Source organism: Glycine soja, chromosome 3, assembly GCF_004193775.1.
Source record: "Glycine soja cultivar W05 chromosome 3, ASM419377v2, whole genome shotgun sequence".
NCBI lineage: Eukaryota > Viridiplantae > Streptophyta > Magnoliopsida > Fabales > Fabaceae > Glycine > Glycine soja.
In genome coordinates this window covers 41427073-41444746 of record NC_041004.1, presented here as the reverse complement: position 1 = coordinate 41444746, position 17674 = coordinate 41427073, and the positions used below count along the sequence as shown (strand labels likewise).

At 32.9% G+C, this 17674-nt stretch overlaps 2 protein-coding genes and 1 long non-coding RNA gene across 4 annotated transcripts; 2 read left to right on the top strand and 1 right to left on the bottom strand.

Moving 5' to 3' along the window:
• Positions 1–4131: 4131 nt before the first annotated feature.
• LOC114407107 (FAD synthase-like) lies at positions 4132–12689 on the top strand. Of its 2 annotated transcripts, XM_028370080.1 has the most exons (17): positions 4132–4467; positions 4572–4682; positions 5516–5561; positions 5644–5801; positions 5981–6098; positions 6891–6973; positions 8105–8164; positions 8450–8698; positions 9192–9288; positions 9463–9513; positions 9603–9683; positions 10066–10137; positions 10894–10956; positions 11149–11301; positions 11740–11797; positions 11897–11949; positions 12042–12689. In XM_028370080.1, exons 2-17 carry the CDS (start codon positions 4582–4584, stop codon positions 12117–12119), a joined length of 1521 nt encoding a protein of 506 aa, XP_028225881.1. In that variant the 5' UTR covers positions 4132–4467; positions 4572–4581; the 3' UTR covers positions 12120–12689. The 2 variants fall into 2 exon arrangements, with proteins under 2 accessions (XP_028225881.1, XP_028225879.1); XM_028370078.1 differs by lacking the exon at positions 4132–4467 and having other exon boundaries at positions 4474–4682.
• A 791-nt stretch (positions 12690–13480) lies between these two features.
• On the top strand, positions 13481–14942 carry LOC114407106. Its single transcript, XR_003665596.1, has 2 exons — positions 13481–13813; positions 14624–14942. It is a non-coding gene; the product is annotated as an uncharacterized LOC114407106 (long non-coding RNA).
• A 5-nt stretch (positions 14943–14947) lies between these two features.
• Positions 14948–17674, bottom strand: LOC114407105 (S-adenosylmethionine synthase 3). Its single transcript, XM_028370077.1, has 2 exons — positions 17545–17674; positions 14948–16462 (listed from the first exon to the last, which is right to left on the bottom strand). Exon 2 carries the CDS (start codon positions 16458–16460, stop codon positions 15288–15290), a length of 1173 nt encoding a protein of 390 aa, XP_028225878.1. The 5' UTR covers positions 16461–16462; positions 17545–17674; the 3' UTR covers positions 14948–15287.

The window sequence follows — 17674 nt, the reverse complement described above, 5'->3', positions numbered from 1 at the left end:
GAACTTAAAATAGAAAGTGAAAGTTGTTAATTTTATTTTTTAAAACTTAAAAGTTCATTTTAAATTACTTGATGAGCAATTACTTGCACTCAATGGAGGATATATTGGATATTAATGACACAATTAACTAATTAAGGGAGGATAAATTGGTGCATGACCCGATTTTGCTGGAAGTCACTCAGGCGCAAAGAGACCTTTTTTGTTAATAATTTAAAGAAAAGCTTTTCTTTTACCAATTAAGAGAAAATCTTTTAAAAAGCCAAAGTTCAGGGATCAAAGAGAGGCCTTTGGTAATAAGCTACTGAGAAGTTATATAAAAGATAGTGAAAGTATCTGTTCAAGCTCTTTTTTTTTTTAATTTTTTCCCCCTGTTATAAATAAGCTCCTTTTTATTTTAAGAGCTTTTGTAAACTAATGTTTGGCCTATTTTCTCCTTAAAAGGAGAAGTAAAGCCTAAAAAAATGACGGGCCAAACACTACCTATGGATTGGGTAATTTGGTTGCAGAACATGGAAGCTGATATGAATACGTTTTCAGTTGGTCTGGAAGCTTTAGCAGTTGTACCATGGTTGTTAAATTGTAAATGGAGAAATATAAAAAGATCATTCTTTCTTCGTAAGTTAAACACCAAAAGATACACTGCTTTCTCTCCGCACTTATTGTGAATAGAGAAGCCGAAGTGATTTACTGGAGTGATAATTTATTGTGGTCAAATCAATGTTGCTGTGTTGTTTGATTTTGATGGCTAGGTTTTGTGGTAAATGTGAGTTGGTGTTGGTAACTGTAGTACAAAAGTAAAATGAAAATTGGAAAACAGGGTTTATTGATTTCATTTATTCTTTTCGGATTTAGTGTGTTAGATTTTGAGATGTTGCGTTGTGCCTGTAAATTGGTGAAAGTTGATATGTGGTAACTTAAAGGAGATTTAGACAGCCCTTCATCAGCAATGTATTGTTAGCAAAAACATATGTTTGATAATGGCATAAATTGGGAACAAAATTTTTTTGGACCCAACTTTTGAGTTTGATTTGATTCGTAGTTATCATTTTGCCCAGAGAGGGAAGGGATGCTTTGCATGAAACATGAACAGTTAGTAAATTTACTGGAACTTTGTTTAGTTGGTTTACTAATGTAATGTTTCTAATGTAAGTAACTGATTCTTGCCAATCAATGATAACTTTTTTATGGAATTATTTATTCTTGAAAAAGTTTGGTATAGAAAAGGAGACTTCAAATTGAGAAAGTATTATTTCATTTGGCCTTCAGTTAGTGCACAGTTTAGTTCTTTAAGGTCTAAATTTGCTTTTTCAATTGCTTAATTAAAAGCTCTTTGCATGGGTACCAAATCTCTTTTAGCTCAGGCTCTTTGCTCAATTACAAAATTTAAATTTATTATGAAAACTTATATGTGTATTAAATATAAATTATAAATTTTAGAGTTATATATAGTGATGTTAATTATTTTTTTAACATAATTGTCATATTAGTTCAGTTGTTTATAATGTTATGTTAATAATGCAGAAGTCACGGAATATTGATCTCGTTTGGGTTAAAACTTCTTGCACCCAAAAAATTTCTACCACCACCCTCAAAGGCATTTTTCGCTAATGAAAGGGGGTGTTGTGGAGTTTTTTTGAGGCATATGAAGAAATTCCCTCTCATCTACCACTTACCAACTTATCATTTTTTTCCCTACTAGACGAGCCAGGGCAGAAGGCTAAAGGCTTACAGCCGTGCCCCTGCCCCTTGCTAATAAGGTTAAAAACAGCCAGGCTTCATTTTTCCTTATATCATAATCATAAAATATTAAACAATATTTTGTTTCACTTAACACCATTAATATACTCAATTGTTCTAACTTGGATCTTGGAATATTCGTGTGAGTTTTCCTAGTTTAAAAGAGCAATCTAAATCATAAAAAAACTATATGTGGAATGTCTCGTTGCTTTCCGTATAATCCACTTTTCCATCCCCTTTTCCTTGTGCACCTTTTAGGAGTTAGGATAACATTGTTATAATCTTTTTTACTGTTTACTAAGTTGAAATGTCGGGCTTGAGAAATGCGTTTGTGGAACAAAAAAGTGGTAGATACATACCTTATAGTTGGGTGTAGGAAATAGGAGGTAGAAACAGAAAAGAAAAATAAACGAAGAAAAAGGAAGTTAAAAAATATGATAATTGATGTGATATAATAAGAACTGTGAAATAGAAAAAAAAGAAAAGAAAAGAGGTGAACATAGTTGTTGTTATTGTTGTATAAGGGACCGGAGTTATTGGTCTAAAAGCATAATAAAGCATGGAGTATGTTACACGAAGAGCGTGCATCTTGTAACCTTTGTCATGACCAATTATTTATAGACGATGACTAGTCCAAATTTTGAACTTTGAAGTTCCCTTGTTGCAACCTAAATCCAGTAAACCCTAAATCAACGCTAATAGATGAGCTTAATTGTTCAAGTTCATTTTGTTGAAAAAGCTTAAATTTTATTTTGAATTTGATTGATTATATAAACAAGATTAACGAATGAAAAATTTATATATATACTTATATATAATTTTTTATTATATTTTAAATTTGATAAATAATTAATATTGTGATGTAACATTATTTTTAATTATTGATAATGATAATTTATTTTAAAAAATATCAAAATTTAAGTTACAATGAAAGATGTTGAAAATGATAAATTGAAAGAGAAAAGAGGGTAAGAAAAAACCCCTAAAAATACTCTTTCAGAAGAAAAGCACATAAAAAAATCTTAATAAATAAGTAAATAGATAAAAAAGAATGAAAATGGTATCTGAAATACATACAATAATCGATATTTTCACCTAATAAATAAGAAGATTAATGGAAAGATATCATAAAAGTATTGAAAATGACTTTACATCATTGAAATTATGTTGTAAAAAATGAAATTATTCTGATAAAAAATAATACATACAAACCAATTATATTAAATTGATTCAATCGCGTCTAAAAAAAATATTCAATTATTGTTTTCTTACTTGAAAATTCACTTTAATGCTTCCTAAAAATAGGCCTTTACCTAGTGTTTTCTTCTTTACATATGTTGGCACTTTTTTTACTCGTTATTAGTTATTAATTAATTGCAAACAATTTTCTTATGAAAATGGCCAAACATAAAAAGTCCGTATTGCTTCCTCACAAGCATCCAATCCAAAAAGAAAGGAAACATAGTCAGAGTATTGTAAGAAAATAAATAAATAAATATTTCCATTTTTTGCTTAATCCGAAGATATTTCTTTCTTTATTTCAGAATCTCTTTCGACATGGTAGGGTGGTAGGCAAGAAAAATATTTGTGAATCTTTGTCGTATAATAGGATTCTATTATCTACAACACGTCTGTTGATAGAAATTCACATAGTGATTTGACATATTAAAAAAGATTAAATATTTGTTTAATTATTACTTTTTTTATACTAATCCTTATAATTAATTATTACTGGTACTTATAATTAATTTTATATTACTTTTCAGAATAACAAGTGAAACGTGCAAACTATTCAAACTTTAATTATTAGGTCCATCTTAATGAATTAAATTAATTTTTTTCTTTTATAACATACTGATAAATTAATTTCATATATATAATGACATGTACTAATATAAGTTTTATATCTATTTTTTTTTAAAAAAATTATAACCAAAAGTAATAGTAAATAATTCATGCATTAAAAATACAAAAGAATTTTATATTTTATTCGGTTACAAATTAATATATTGATAAGATGATTTTATTTTTTTATGATACAAGTATTCTTTATTAGATAATTATGTTTAAGTTAGAAATGATCATTGATAATAAAATTCTTATTTAACATAACTTCATAATCATGATTCAAATATCTAGACATTTGATTAAAATAAAAGAATCTCGTATTAATTAATCACACGGAGAATATTATTATAATTTATAAATGATGATAAATTTATTATTTTTTACATTAAATTTACATAAAAATTAAACTATTAATTAAATAAATAAAGCTTTTAGGTGAGAGTACAAAGAGGAAGAAAATCACCTTTAATTTATTGAAAGTTTGAACAACAAAAAAAAAAAACAAAGCATTCATAACGAAAGCACGACGGGGCATAATTGGGTAATATCTTAGGCTTTCTATCTGCGAAGGAGGGTGACCCCCCCTGGATCCGGTTATCTTATTAAATTTCTGTTGGAGCGGCCACTTCATTTTTCGTGCGCAGCGACAACACAACGTAGATAAGACCATCGTTGTTTTGTTCAGATTCTGCGCGTTTTTTCATTGTCACATAATAACCAACCACATTCTGCATGTCCAATTCTTCTTCTTCTTAAATATATATCGTCTTCTCACTCCCATCCAATCCCCTTTTGAAAACGCCACAATCTTTCATTCAATCACTTCACTGTCGTACACTCACACCTTGCTCCCCCCCCCCCCCTTCTCCAATTCGCTACAAGGTACCATTTTGACGACGACCCATGTTTGCTTTTCGTTTAACAACGTTAAATTCGCTATCTTTTCGGAACCCCTTTTGCTCTGATTCTGTTTTTCGTTTGCTCAGGCTTTTCAACATGGAGATCGATAAGGCAATTAGAGAGTGTGACGATCGAAGACTTCAGACCAAGTACAACAACGCTACCTATGTTGTTCAGAGAGCTTTGGCTTTGTATTCGTAAGTCGTTCTTTGTCTCCTATGAACTGGGACATGCAATTTGTGGGGTTGTTGTCTTGAACCTTTCTATGAGATAGGTTTAGAGTTCATGTGTGAGGAATTGGATTCATTTGCCCCTTTTCTGTTGGTTAGTGTAAATCAGAAAATGAGGAGTGTTGACTTGATTTTTGATGTTGTTTTGACTGGAAAGATGAATAGGTGCTCAATGAGGATTTATTGTTGATTTATGTTGGATCCATTTTATGAGTTTATGGGGTATATTGAATTTCCTTCCTTGATTGCTTTTGTCTTAGGGGCAAGCATTTGTTGAAAATGTTTGAGTCTGTTAACTTGAAAATATTGCTGGAAATGTGATATCTGGAAACAACGATCTGTGACGATGTTCTGTGGTCTAAGTCACTGGAGAATTCTTACGATGGTGTTATCTGAAAACTGGAAATAGCTTTTATTTTGACATTTATAATTGTATGTAAGTTTATGAAGAAGGGACGATATGCACTCCATCTGTTGATTTTTTAACAGGGTACCCATTCCAAATAACTCAACAACTCTTACAGCTACATAGGAAGACTATTTTGCATTGATGATGGCCAAATTGGGGATTGAAATTTGATTGTTTTGGGGACAACTGCATATACATCAAAGAGTGATGTCTCCCTACTTTTTGGTGTCTTTTTGCTAATTCATTTGCTATAAGTCATACCTTGTTTTAAATTATGAATGGAGAAAAAATTATGATCTTTTATGACAATTTTATCTTCTCAATGCTGATTGTCCTTGTTAATGTAAGTTGTCTTATTATGTCTGTTGTATTAATGTATTTCTTCCAACAGTATTGAGGAGGTTGCCTTCAGTTTCAATGGAGGAAAGGATTCAACAGTAAGTTTTAATGTCTGTAATCTTTTATGATCTATCAGAATCTATGGACTCGTTAATGGTGACATTGACCTTCGGCATGCAGGTTTTGTTGCACATACTCAGGGCTGGCTATTTCTTGCATAAAAAGGGGCAAAATAGTGTCAATGGGGATCTAAAAGATTTTCCAATTCGAACAATATATTTTGAGAGTCCTTGTGCATTCCCAGAAATCAACTCATTTACCTATGATACTGCTGCCATGTGAGTGAAGCTTCTTCTTCCTTTCTACTTTTTTTTTTTTTTATTTGTCATTGAAGTTTAGATAATATTGAGAGGTGATATATTCCTCCCTTAATTTCTACCATTGTTTGTAATTTTTAAACTTGGAGGCTTGTCCTCCTTTAAAGGTAGAGCAGCTAATGATTTTTTTTCTTGAGCAGCTATGGGTTGCAAATTGACACCATCAGCTTAGATTTCAAGTCTGGTTTGGAGGCTTTGCTAAAGGAAAAACCGATTCGAGCTATCTTCCTTGGAGTTCGAATTGGAGACCCTACTGCGGTAAGTGAAGATTTTACAAACAATATACGAACATCTTTAAAAAAACTACACACATATATAATTATTCTTAGATATATGTTAAGGAAAAAGCTTAGCTACATTCTCATTACTCAATAAGTTGCAAACTTGCAATCTAGTAAAGATAAAATGGCTTAAACGATGACAAAATGATACTTATTATAATATAAAGTGGTACTTGTCATTGACTCATTGTAACTTCTAAATGTTCTTTGAATACCTCAACATTGTCATTAATCTCACTATATATGATCATTAGACATATTATGCATAATTTATGATTTGCCAATACTACAATTTTGGAACAATTGCAGCATGCATTAAATATCTCAATTTTCCACACTATTGCATGCTCAAAATCAATGTAAAATTTTCCCATAGAGCAAATTCAACCTAAAGTTAGGTTCCCCAATTTCTGTATAAACTTACTATTAGTTTGAAATCACCAGAATAATAACCAGAATATGGCTGAAAAGATTACTCTAAGCTGTTGAGGAGAGGATAATTAGGGCACATGTGAAAAATCATCTATTTGAAGAGTGTCAAATTACTTATCAGAATCTTCATTTTCCACTTTACTTCCTTCAGGAAATTTTCAAACATGTTCGTTCAAAAACAATTTTGAGAAAAAGTATCAAGTGTATGGCCTTAGTAAACTGTAAAAGCTTAAAATTGTATGTGTTTGCTCTTTAAACCAATATTTAATTACCATGGTTTAATGAAAACTGGACTATTGACATATTATATTCATACATGTGTGCTCCTACCTTACAGGTTGGTCAAGAACAATTCTCCCCTAGTTCACCTGGGTGGCCACCTTTCATGAGGCTGAATCCCATTTTAGATTGGTCATACAGGTTTGATACTTTGTTCTATGCTGTTTCTTTTTCTTGCTTTTAATTAAATAAAATTAAAACCAGTGCTTATATTTGGTGCTTTTCTTTTAAACTCTTATCTGGACGAGCAAGCAATATAAAGATCTGAAAGAATTGAATTCTCTCTTTAAGACATTAGTGGTTGATGCCAATTTGTGGGTAAATCTTTTTCATTTTGTAATAAATTTGACTCTTACAAGGTCTGCTGTCTCATATTTGCTAGCGTTGGATGATATGTTTCATGTCCCTAAAACATGTATTGGAGACAAAATATTGTGGTTACTAGTTGTGTGAGCAGTGCCACTAATAGATAGACTACCTCATTTCCAAATTGATTTATTTTTTTGGCATACTTTTCTTTATATCTAAACTCTTCCCTTTTGAAGACAGCTGTATGATTTATGGTTATTTCTTGTCCTTGGTACAAGTTCTCTTAGATTTATAACCATTTGGCAATGTACAGACTCTCATGTTTGGTCAGCCATTTAAATGAAAAATCAGAGAAAACTAGAAAACCTCAGGTAAAAGGTGAGGGGTAGCTTGTTAATAGCAAAAAAAGACTTTACTCTAAATGGATTTTTTGAAAACATAGGGCCCATTTACTTTTGTTGTCATTTTCTGTTTTCACTAACCTTGTTTTCAATTTGTTTCCTATTTTTAAAGATTTGTACAGGAAATAGAGAAAACATGAAAAAAAAATGTTTTCAATCTTTCCTGTACAAATCTTTGAAAACAGGAAACAGATTGAAAACAAAGTGACAATTTTGTAATTAAAAAGTGAAAACAGAAAATAAAAATAGGAAACAAAAACACAGGAAATGGGCCCTTATTTTCTTGATATAGCCCAATGGCTGTTGTTATAACTTATAACTTGAAATATAATTTTCTTTTTGCAGTAATCAGAATTTTTCAAAGGGTAATTTTCTTAGAAAGTAGAGCCTAATAACTCAGGGAATTCATTTGGTTTCCTTCCCTCAATTTGCATTTTATCTTGAGAGCACCATCACTTGGAAAATAGTGTTTGTTCTTTTCCATGATTATTTACATTGATGCTTTTGGAATGTCATAATGTTAATTGCTTCATTTACTTATGGTGTTTATATTTCTATACAGAGACGTGTGGGCCTTCCTTTTAACTTGCAAGGTGAACTATTGCAGCCTTTATGATCAAGGGTAATACTCAATAAATATGCTGAACTGTATTGTTATCTCTGCCTGTCATATTTTCCTTTTTTGTTTAAGTTTTCCCCCAGAATAGGTGTCAATGGGAAAAAAAATGGATGAAGATCTGATCATGATTTGCAAACTATTTAAAAAGACTTCACTAAATAACCTGACTGATACGTTCTCTATTGCTGAATTTAATAATTGATCCATCATGGTTGACATTAAGTTCTAGATGTTTGTATTTATTCAGGGGATTTTTGTGTGCAATTATTTCTTTATGAATTTGTGCAGTTATACTTCAATTGGGAGCATATACGACACAGTTCCCAACTCATTATTATGCATTAGCAATTCTTCCAATAAATTCAAACCTGCATATTTACTTGCTGACGGAAGATTAGAGAGGGCAGGGAGGGCTAAAAGGCCATCTACTTCAACTGGTGGACAAATTCCTGCAGAGAGCAATGGCCTGACTAGCCAGGATTCATATAAAAACAGCATGCTCACAGCATCAATCATTGCTGTGGGAGATGAGATTCTGTAAGTACCTCGATATCACATGGATAGTAGGATTTTGTGAAATTTATTGGAAAACTCTATCTTGCATGAACTAGCATTAGTATGCCCTGCTTTATAATTTTCCATTGGGAGATTTTCACAATTTTATCAGACTATTTACCCAGGTTTCTAGCTTTGGTGTATCAATTTGCTATGGTTTAACTATTGTTGAATTTCTTGATTGTGTGATTGATGACTTGTTGTCGTTTTGCTGTTCTTCCTATATGTTGACATAGACACTCTTTCATTAATCTTGAACAAACAATATCCTTTTTTTATGTGAAGAAAGTAAACATCTCAGAAATCAATTTTAATTTTTCTATAATCATTTGAGGAAAGAAAAGATTTAATGAAAATAAATTTAATTTCTTAAAAAGCTATCATGTCATGTTGTGTAGTGAACTCATTAATTTTTTATGATCCTTTAACTGTCTTGGTGATGTTCTCTTTTTCTTTACTCTGTTCCATAGCTCAGGTTTGGCAATCTTGAGGATCTGTTGGGACCTTATTTGTGTAGGAAACTGCATTCAATTGGTTGGTCTGTGTTACAACATTCTGCTGTGCACAACAATGTGAGTTCTTTTCTGCAGAAGTCCTACATATGTTTATTCAAACTGTTCTGCTTTGCAGACATCAGCAACTGAAGGTGTTATTATGAGTCTGTTGATAGTGACCCACATGAAAACTCTAATTTAGGCATTCTTCACCTAATATTATAATTTCATGGTTTGTGACTTCTGTACCAGATAGATTCTGTGGCCGAAGAAGTTGAGAGACAAAAATCTAAAAGTGATATGGTAAGATACACGCTTAGATTCTATTCTATGCATGAATTCTTGATGATAAAGTGATGGTTCAGGATATTTACCTGGCCTACTTTTTGTAGGTATTTATATATGGAGGTGTAGGTCCACTGCATTCAGATGTTACCATAGCAGGCATTGCAAAAGCTTTTGGTGTTCGTTTGGTGCGTTACTTCAATTGCTGTATTTATAAATTTGAGGCTACTATAATCATTCCCTAAATATGCTCTGTCCATCCATATCAATTAGAGTAGTTAGTCTTCTACAAGTGTAGTTAATACTTCTGTTGTTAGTAGTTAACTGCCCAACATGTGCTGTCAACAGCATTCGGTTATGGTGTTGTTGGTTCTGTTGAAGAGGGATAGCTTAACTCTCTATATATTTTAATTATTTTAATTGCCCTAAGTTCATTATATCTGAAAATAATAACACAATCAGTTCAGATTGCATCTCAATTTCTCTTTGTTATTTCAGCTTTTTTTCACTTTTTCTCATCTTCCTGGAATCTCTATATCATTATTGTTTGTTGATTTGGTTTTGATGTAGGCTCCTGATGAAGAATTTGAAGAATATCTCAGGCATATTATTGGTGATCAGTGCACTGGTGACCGAAATGAGGTAATTTACTTCGGAAAATGTAGGTTGTTTTTGGGAACTTTTGATGTTTCCCCTACACATTTCGGGTGTGAGACTAATCTTCATTTTGGATACCGAGGCTTTCACTCCCCACAAGTACTTTTATACTGGCTCAAATGCTACATTGTGCAGGACTCTCTACCACTGGTTATTGATTATTTATACAAAAAAAAAGCTAACTATCTTTCTTGAGTTTAAGTTTTTAATTATAATGCATCATTTTGTGGTTGAATAAAGCACTTGTTTGATTTCAGTTGTCTAGCAAATGGGAGGAGAGGGTGAGAAATATAGCGTGCTTCTTTAATATGGTTGTACCATAACTTAGGAATGTACCCAACAATTGTTTCATTGGTAGGAACGTTTGAGACCATGACTTGTGAATATAATTTTCATGCTCATGCTCACAAATGACTAGATCATTAACTTTTTAAGAAGGTCCAATCCTTAACATTGCCGCAGCCTAGAACAAGTCTCTCAGAGCGGTTCATATTTTCAGGAAAGTTTTTTAAAATACTGATTCTGCTTTGCTTTATATTTGGGGGGGGGGGGATGAGGCAATGAGAAACACACTAATAAGATTGTATAGCCATGTATATTTTGATTCCAATATTTCTTCCTTTTGTGTCCGCAACCGTCAATCTGCTTTCTCAGCTTGCATTGCACACAATGTACTATGTCATTACATTTTGTAGTGTGTAATTCATTAATATTGATCTTTCCTTGTCTTTCACCTTTCAGATGGCTCAATTGCCTGAGGGCATAACTGAATTGTGGCATCATGACAAATTGTCTGTGCCCTTGGTATGTATTCAGAACTTCATTAAAGAAAATTGTTTCCTTATATGCCATTCACCAGAGATTGACTTTCACATTAAGGAGAAACTGGGAATTTTTTTGTACATTTATTTGTTGTGATCAACTCCTACAATATAATGAAAATATTGAAGCAATACTGGTTTTAACTGTTTGAGATAATTACTGTTTTTTTTGCAGATCAAGTGCGAAAATGTAATAATTCTTAGTGCAACAAATGTTCCGGAGATGGAAAAGCAGTGGGACTGTTGGATTGAATTAGCAAAATCTAGTGACCTACTAGCATTGCTGGAACCATATGTATCAAAGCATGTGACAACTAATCTTTCAGATGTATGTACTAACTTTCATATATCATGATACATCTGGGATGATTTCATTACCTGTGATTATTTGGAATTTTGTTTTTTTTCAATATATGTTGATACAGTTATTGCCTTTGTTTAAATTTCACTTGTAACACGTGTTCTGCAGGCTTTGTCTATGGTGAGACTCATCTTTATGTGCCCATCCTTTTTTTTAATTGCTTCTGATTGACCAATGTAAATGCAAGTACACAGCATTTGATTTTGCTTGCATTAAATAATAATGATCGGAGGTGCAATGGATGTGTACTCAAATATCTTGAGTGAAATTATTCAATGGTAGCAGTAGGAGACAATTTATTCTAATGAGTATGAAAATTCCGTATACTGTGTTTGCCTTGTTTGTCTCTCTAATTTTTTTCCCCTTAAGCTCATCTGGTTTTACTTCGGGATATTTAAACTGCAGGTTGAAATTGCTCAACCTCTGTCAAAGCTTTGCCTTGAATTTCCAGATCTTTATATTGGTATGAAGTTTATGAGTTGTTGTGACATTTACCAGTATATGACTCACTATCTGATATCTATCTCTATTTTTAATTGTATTTCTTCTTTGTAACATCTAGGCTGTTACCGCAATGCCAGATATGGATCTCTTATAGTAAGCTTCAAAGGAAAGGTACAATGAACTTCCCTATTTTAGTCTTTGTTTTAAGAAAAATAAGTTTTCCTGTATATATACCAGATGTTTAAATTCTAATTTTGTTACAGGACCTAACACGCATTGAATCAGCTATAAAAGCTTTACAAAAGAAATTTCAACCCAGTGCTTTCATTGAGACGAAATAGGATGATGTTCTAAATGCTATGGTCCATTTCTTTTGGATGCCAACAGAATGAAAACCTTTCATGGCTGGGGTCATATCATTCTCATATTACCTACAAATATAAGATGCATTGGGATAAAGATGGAGAGGGAAGAAAATCAAGGTGCTGCTGTATTGGTAGAAGAAAGAACAATGGCACAAGGAGGTGGCTGAATCTTCAATTCTATTGCCATACACAGCACTTTTAACTGCTTCATGGAGCATGGACAACCTATTGATTATTATTGAATTATTATTGAATTATCTCAACTTACATCACCGCTTTACAAGTATACACTATACAGGTTTTTTCGTTGAAAATTCAGCATTTAAACCTTTATTTAGCAGGGCGAATTGCATCATCAGCTTTGGCTGCTATATATCTGATTTTATGTTGATTATAATATACTCTGCTCTATAGTTAGCAAGAAGTAGGCCATCTGGTGTATGAACCATTTTGCTAATTTTTTTTTACCATTCAACACTGGGGCATAATTTGGCCAGTGCAATAACGTAGTTATTGGGAAAGTCACCATGCCCCTTCTCGTTTTAACTTTTATTTTTGTGGGAGTGGACACCTCTTACAGGTTACATCTGATTGATTCTTAGTTTTTGTCAACGGAACTCTATTTTTCATACAAGATTAATGAATGATTTCTCACTGGATGAAATACAAGACACTTTTATTGAAAGCAAGATATTTTCCCCTCGGCTGAAATTCAGATTACATACAATATATAGAAATGTTTGATCCATTGAGAATATATACAATTCACTTTTAGGGGAAGCAATTCTAGTGTTGATCAACAGTTAAAATCTAAATAATTGATATAAGTAATGGAAATTATATCCTCTCTTTGGTCCTATTTATAAGAAATTAAGTAAGAAACAAAGTTTTAGTGTGTTTTATTTTGTTTCTTAAAGTAAATCGTTACAATTTATTAATCAATTAGATTTAATTGAAATGCATAATTTTAGTATTCTTTTTTGGTAAATGATTCATTTAATATTTGCTAAGGAGCCATGAGTTGTCATGTATTATCAATTAACCATATATTATTATATCATTAAAAGTGATTAAATTAAATTTATATTTTAAATTCATATTTATATAACTAATTGATAGTGCAACAATTTTTATACAGAAGAATATATCAAAATTAACCTCTAATCACATTTTAGATTTTTTTTTTCTTCTTGAAAGCAAAGTATTCAAGTAACTAAAAGTTATGAGATTATCACTAGGAAGGATATTATTAAAATAAGTTTTACCTCTTTCAATAAAATCTTTTTCATGCATCAATGAATTTTGTTTTTCCTAACAAAATTTTCTTAGCATGCATTGTCGGCAAATCAAACTTTAGTCAGCTATTTAATAAACTCAGTGTATACCAACTGTGTTGTTGATACATACCAGTAATGATTTAATATATGATTAGGAAAAGAAAAACAGCAACGAGCAAGATAAGGCAAAGAAAGGGTTAGAAGGCACTGGTATAGATTTACCTATTAACCGTCGTGCCAACCTCAAAAGCGCTACCAGCGATGACGACTTCACCAATTTTTTTTCTTCTTCTTCCTATTGCTTTGTATGCGTTCTTACATGAGATATGTATTTGATTCTTATGTTCCGTCACAATATTGTTTGCAGGCTGTTATCAAATATGGCGCTACTTGGTATGTATGTTGCTACTTCTCCCTAATAATAATGCGCCAGTTCTTATTGTTTTAAACTCCAGGTGTTCGATGTTGGATCTATTCGAATCCAATGGAAAGTTCAAACTGTCTAGTTCTCTCTCTGGTCGAGATTTTGTTTACATGATGTTTGGATTTGGAAGAATGGAATTAAACATGATATGTAGCATAAGGGATGGCTGGAAATTATTATATTTATATATATGGGTTAGCAAGTCTGTACAAGAAATACAGCTGCAAGATTATATACAAAAGGCCCAACCAAAATTGAGAATATTATATGATAATAATCACAAAAAGAGGATCCTGTAATATTATGTGTTGACTCGTAATCATATCTCTTAAGCATGTAGGTGTATGGAAGGATATTTATTGGAAGAAGTTAATCCCTTAAATGAATCTTTCTATCTTCAGAAATTAGTCTTTAACTCTCAAAAAAATTATTAGGTGTTATAAAATGTCATGGTTCCCACCGATCTTTACCTGACTCATAATTGAGTGCTATTGCTTGTTATTCATAAACTGAAAAATTTGATTGCGTGTCATGTAGAGAAAGTTAGGACCATGGACTCAGTGGTCCCACACCTAGACTATCCAATAATTTCTTCTTACTCTCGGTCGAAAATACCCTGGCTTCTAAAAGAAATTACTTTGTCTTTCATCCAAAGTGAAATTGTCAATGAGAGCTGTAATGTGTGAATTATAAGTTTATAACAATGCATTCAACAACGTAATTTTTTTTTTTTTGAGAAAAAGGAATACATTATTGACTATTGTTTCTTAGTTTTTCAGGTGTCCCGTTTGTATCCAAATTCTCCCAGCATTCTGTAGACTAAGCAATAATTTTCCAAAGCTTACCTTTGTATACACAGACATCAATGAATGCTCGGAAACAACTCAACACATTCGGTACACTCCCACCTTCCAATTTTACCGGAATGGTGAAAAGGTAGATGAAATGTTTGGTGCTGGTGGGGAAGAGAGGCTCCATGATCGCCTGTGGTTGCACTCTTAACTCCGTGTAAGAGAAACATTATGTTTGCAATTTCTCTATGTAAGTAGCATTGTCAATCATGAACAATTCCGTGAATGATAGAACAAAACTTAATTATTCCATGTCTCCATAAGAAATTGTCTTTTATGTGGTAAACAACTTCATAAATTGACCCCCTCAAAAAAATCAAATCGACAACACCAACACGCAAGGATTGATCGCAGTACAGAATTAAATTTAAATTAAGCAATAAAACCAAAGAGGTAGCTAATGGTGCATGCTCTCCTATTGTGCTAATGTCTACTCCTTTTTCTCGTCCAAGCTGTGAAACGTATCGTCAATAAGAGATGTACGCATTGAAGCTTCTTTTTTTATTTTTTTTATTTCCCTTTTACCCAAAATCCGAAAGATGGCTACGATGATAACCACTTGTAGCAATGAACACCGTAATGGGTGGCTAACTCAAGCGTTAGGCTTGAGGATCTTCACGGTCTCCCAAGTGAAATCAGGATCGTCACGTCCAAAATGCCCATAAGCAGCAGTTTTCTGGTACCTGAAGTTGCCTCCTCTCATGAGATCAAGATGGATTGCTATCATTCCTGGCCTGAAATCAAATTTCTCCTTAATTAGAGCCAATATGTCCTTGTCTGGAATCTTCCCCGTTTGGTATGTGTCTACAAACACAGAAAGTGGCTCTGGAACTCCAATTGCATAAGAAACCTGCACAATGCAACGTCGTGCAAGCCCTGAAGCTACCACGCTCTTGGCTGCTTGCCTAACAATGTATGCACCACTCCTATCAACCTTGGTTGGGTCCTTGCCGGAGAAGGCACCACCACCATGAGCACCCCAACCACCATAGGTGTCGATAATGATCTTCCTTCCAGTGAGTCCTGCATCTCCATGGGGTCCACCAATCACAAACCTACCAGAGGGGTTGAGGTGGAAGATGGTCTTATCATCAAGGTATTTAGCTGGGATGACAGGTTTGATCACATGCTCTTTCAATTCTTTAGAAATTTGTTCATTTGTGACAGTTTCATCATGCTGAGTTGAGATGAGAACTGTGTGAACCCGAATAGGAATCATGGCTCCACCATCGTTCTTGTACTCAACTGTCACTTGGGTTTTACCATCTGGCCTCAGCCAGGGGCATGTTTTGTTCTTTCTCACCTCAGTGAGCCTGGCACCAAGTTTAGTAGCAAGCACATGAGTGAGTGGCATTAACTCAGGTGTTTCGTCTGTAGCATAACCAAACATGTGGCCTTGGTCACCAGCACCAATTTCCTCAGGTTTCTTGGTCATATGACCGTGAACTCCTTGAGCAATATCAGGGCTCTGTTGCTCAATGTTGACCAGAACTTTGCAGTTGTCAGCATCAAGACCAACATCTGGTGACACAAACCCAATGCCTTTGCAAGTGTCTCGAACTATTTTCTCGTAGTTCACGCTGGCCTTGGTTGTAATCTCACCAAAGACCATAACCATGTTAGTTTTTGTACAGGTCTCGCAAGCAACCTTGCTTTCTGGGTCTTGCTCCAAGCATGCATCTAGGATGGCATCTGAAACCTGGTCACACAGCTTGTCGGGATGGCCTTCGTTTACAGATTCTGAGGTGAAGAGGAAAGTTTCCATCTCTAGTGTTAAGAAAACAAAAAGGGGTTAAATTGTATTCTAGAGAGAAATTATGAAAGCAATTAACTTGACAACACGGCACATATTCTATTGCTTGAACCTACATTTATAATAAAATTTAAGAACTTAAATGCAACGATATATGTTTAATTTTTGTTGCACCTATTATATATATATATCTATATATATATCAGGTGAGAAGAATATTTTATTATAAGAGATGAGATGATTAAATAACAGTCTTAGTCCTTGAATTAAAATAAAAAAATTTAAATTTAATTATTAATATTAAATATACGTAAATTAATATTAAATACACATGCATTTAATATTAACAATAAATCTAAACTTTTTATTTTAATCTATTTGTTATTTAATTGTCACACCTCATGTAAAAATTTCATCTCAACTTATATGCCCGGTATATATGTTCTCTCTTTGTCGGTAAAGAAAATGAAATATAAGAATATTAAATAACTTTGATTTGAAATAGTAGAATTTTATGTAGATCCGTGTAAAAAGAAATTGTTGTGACTGTTCTCAGATCCGTAAATAAATATTCAAGAAATGAATCTAACGATGAGGAAAGAAAGTGGCGGTTGTAGTTATTTTCTTTTTCTAGGAAACAAAAAAGCACATTTATTTTTGTGTCTGAGTGTAGAAGTAGTGCGAAATCTCCATACGGTTGCATTGTAGAAAACAAATCTCAAACCACACTGAGCCAACGTTTCAATTATCTTTCCTGTACAATTGGTATCTTCTTTCTTTTATTATTACTTCACCGTTTAAACGTAAACAAAGAAGCACAAGCACAACAAACAGAGACTACATGAGCCACAATATAGATCTGTGAGTGCTGCACAAACAAAAGCTGCATACCATCACATCTTCAATTATGATTAGTTCATAACAATTAATATTAAGCGCTAGATCTAAACCAGGATGCAAATAAACAAATTCTAAGAGGCAGGCATTGATCCAAGATCTGATAACTAAGAATGCTGAAAGCATCAATGTTAGAAAACTGAATTTTTTATGAGCTACTAACTGAATTGTATGATGTGAAAGCAAAAAACACACATACCAAGGATGCTTGCTGCTTTGTGCGAAGAGGAAGAGAAGAAGAAGATGGACAATGGCAAACCAAAAACGAGAAGAAAACAGAGAGGAAGGAAAAACAGAGCTAGTGTGACCTATATATAGAAACTACACGA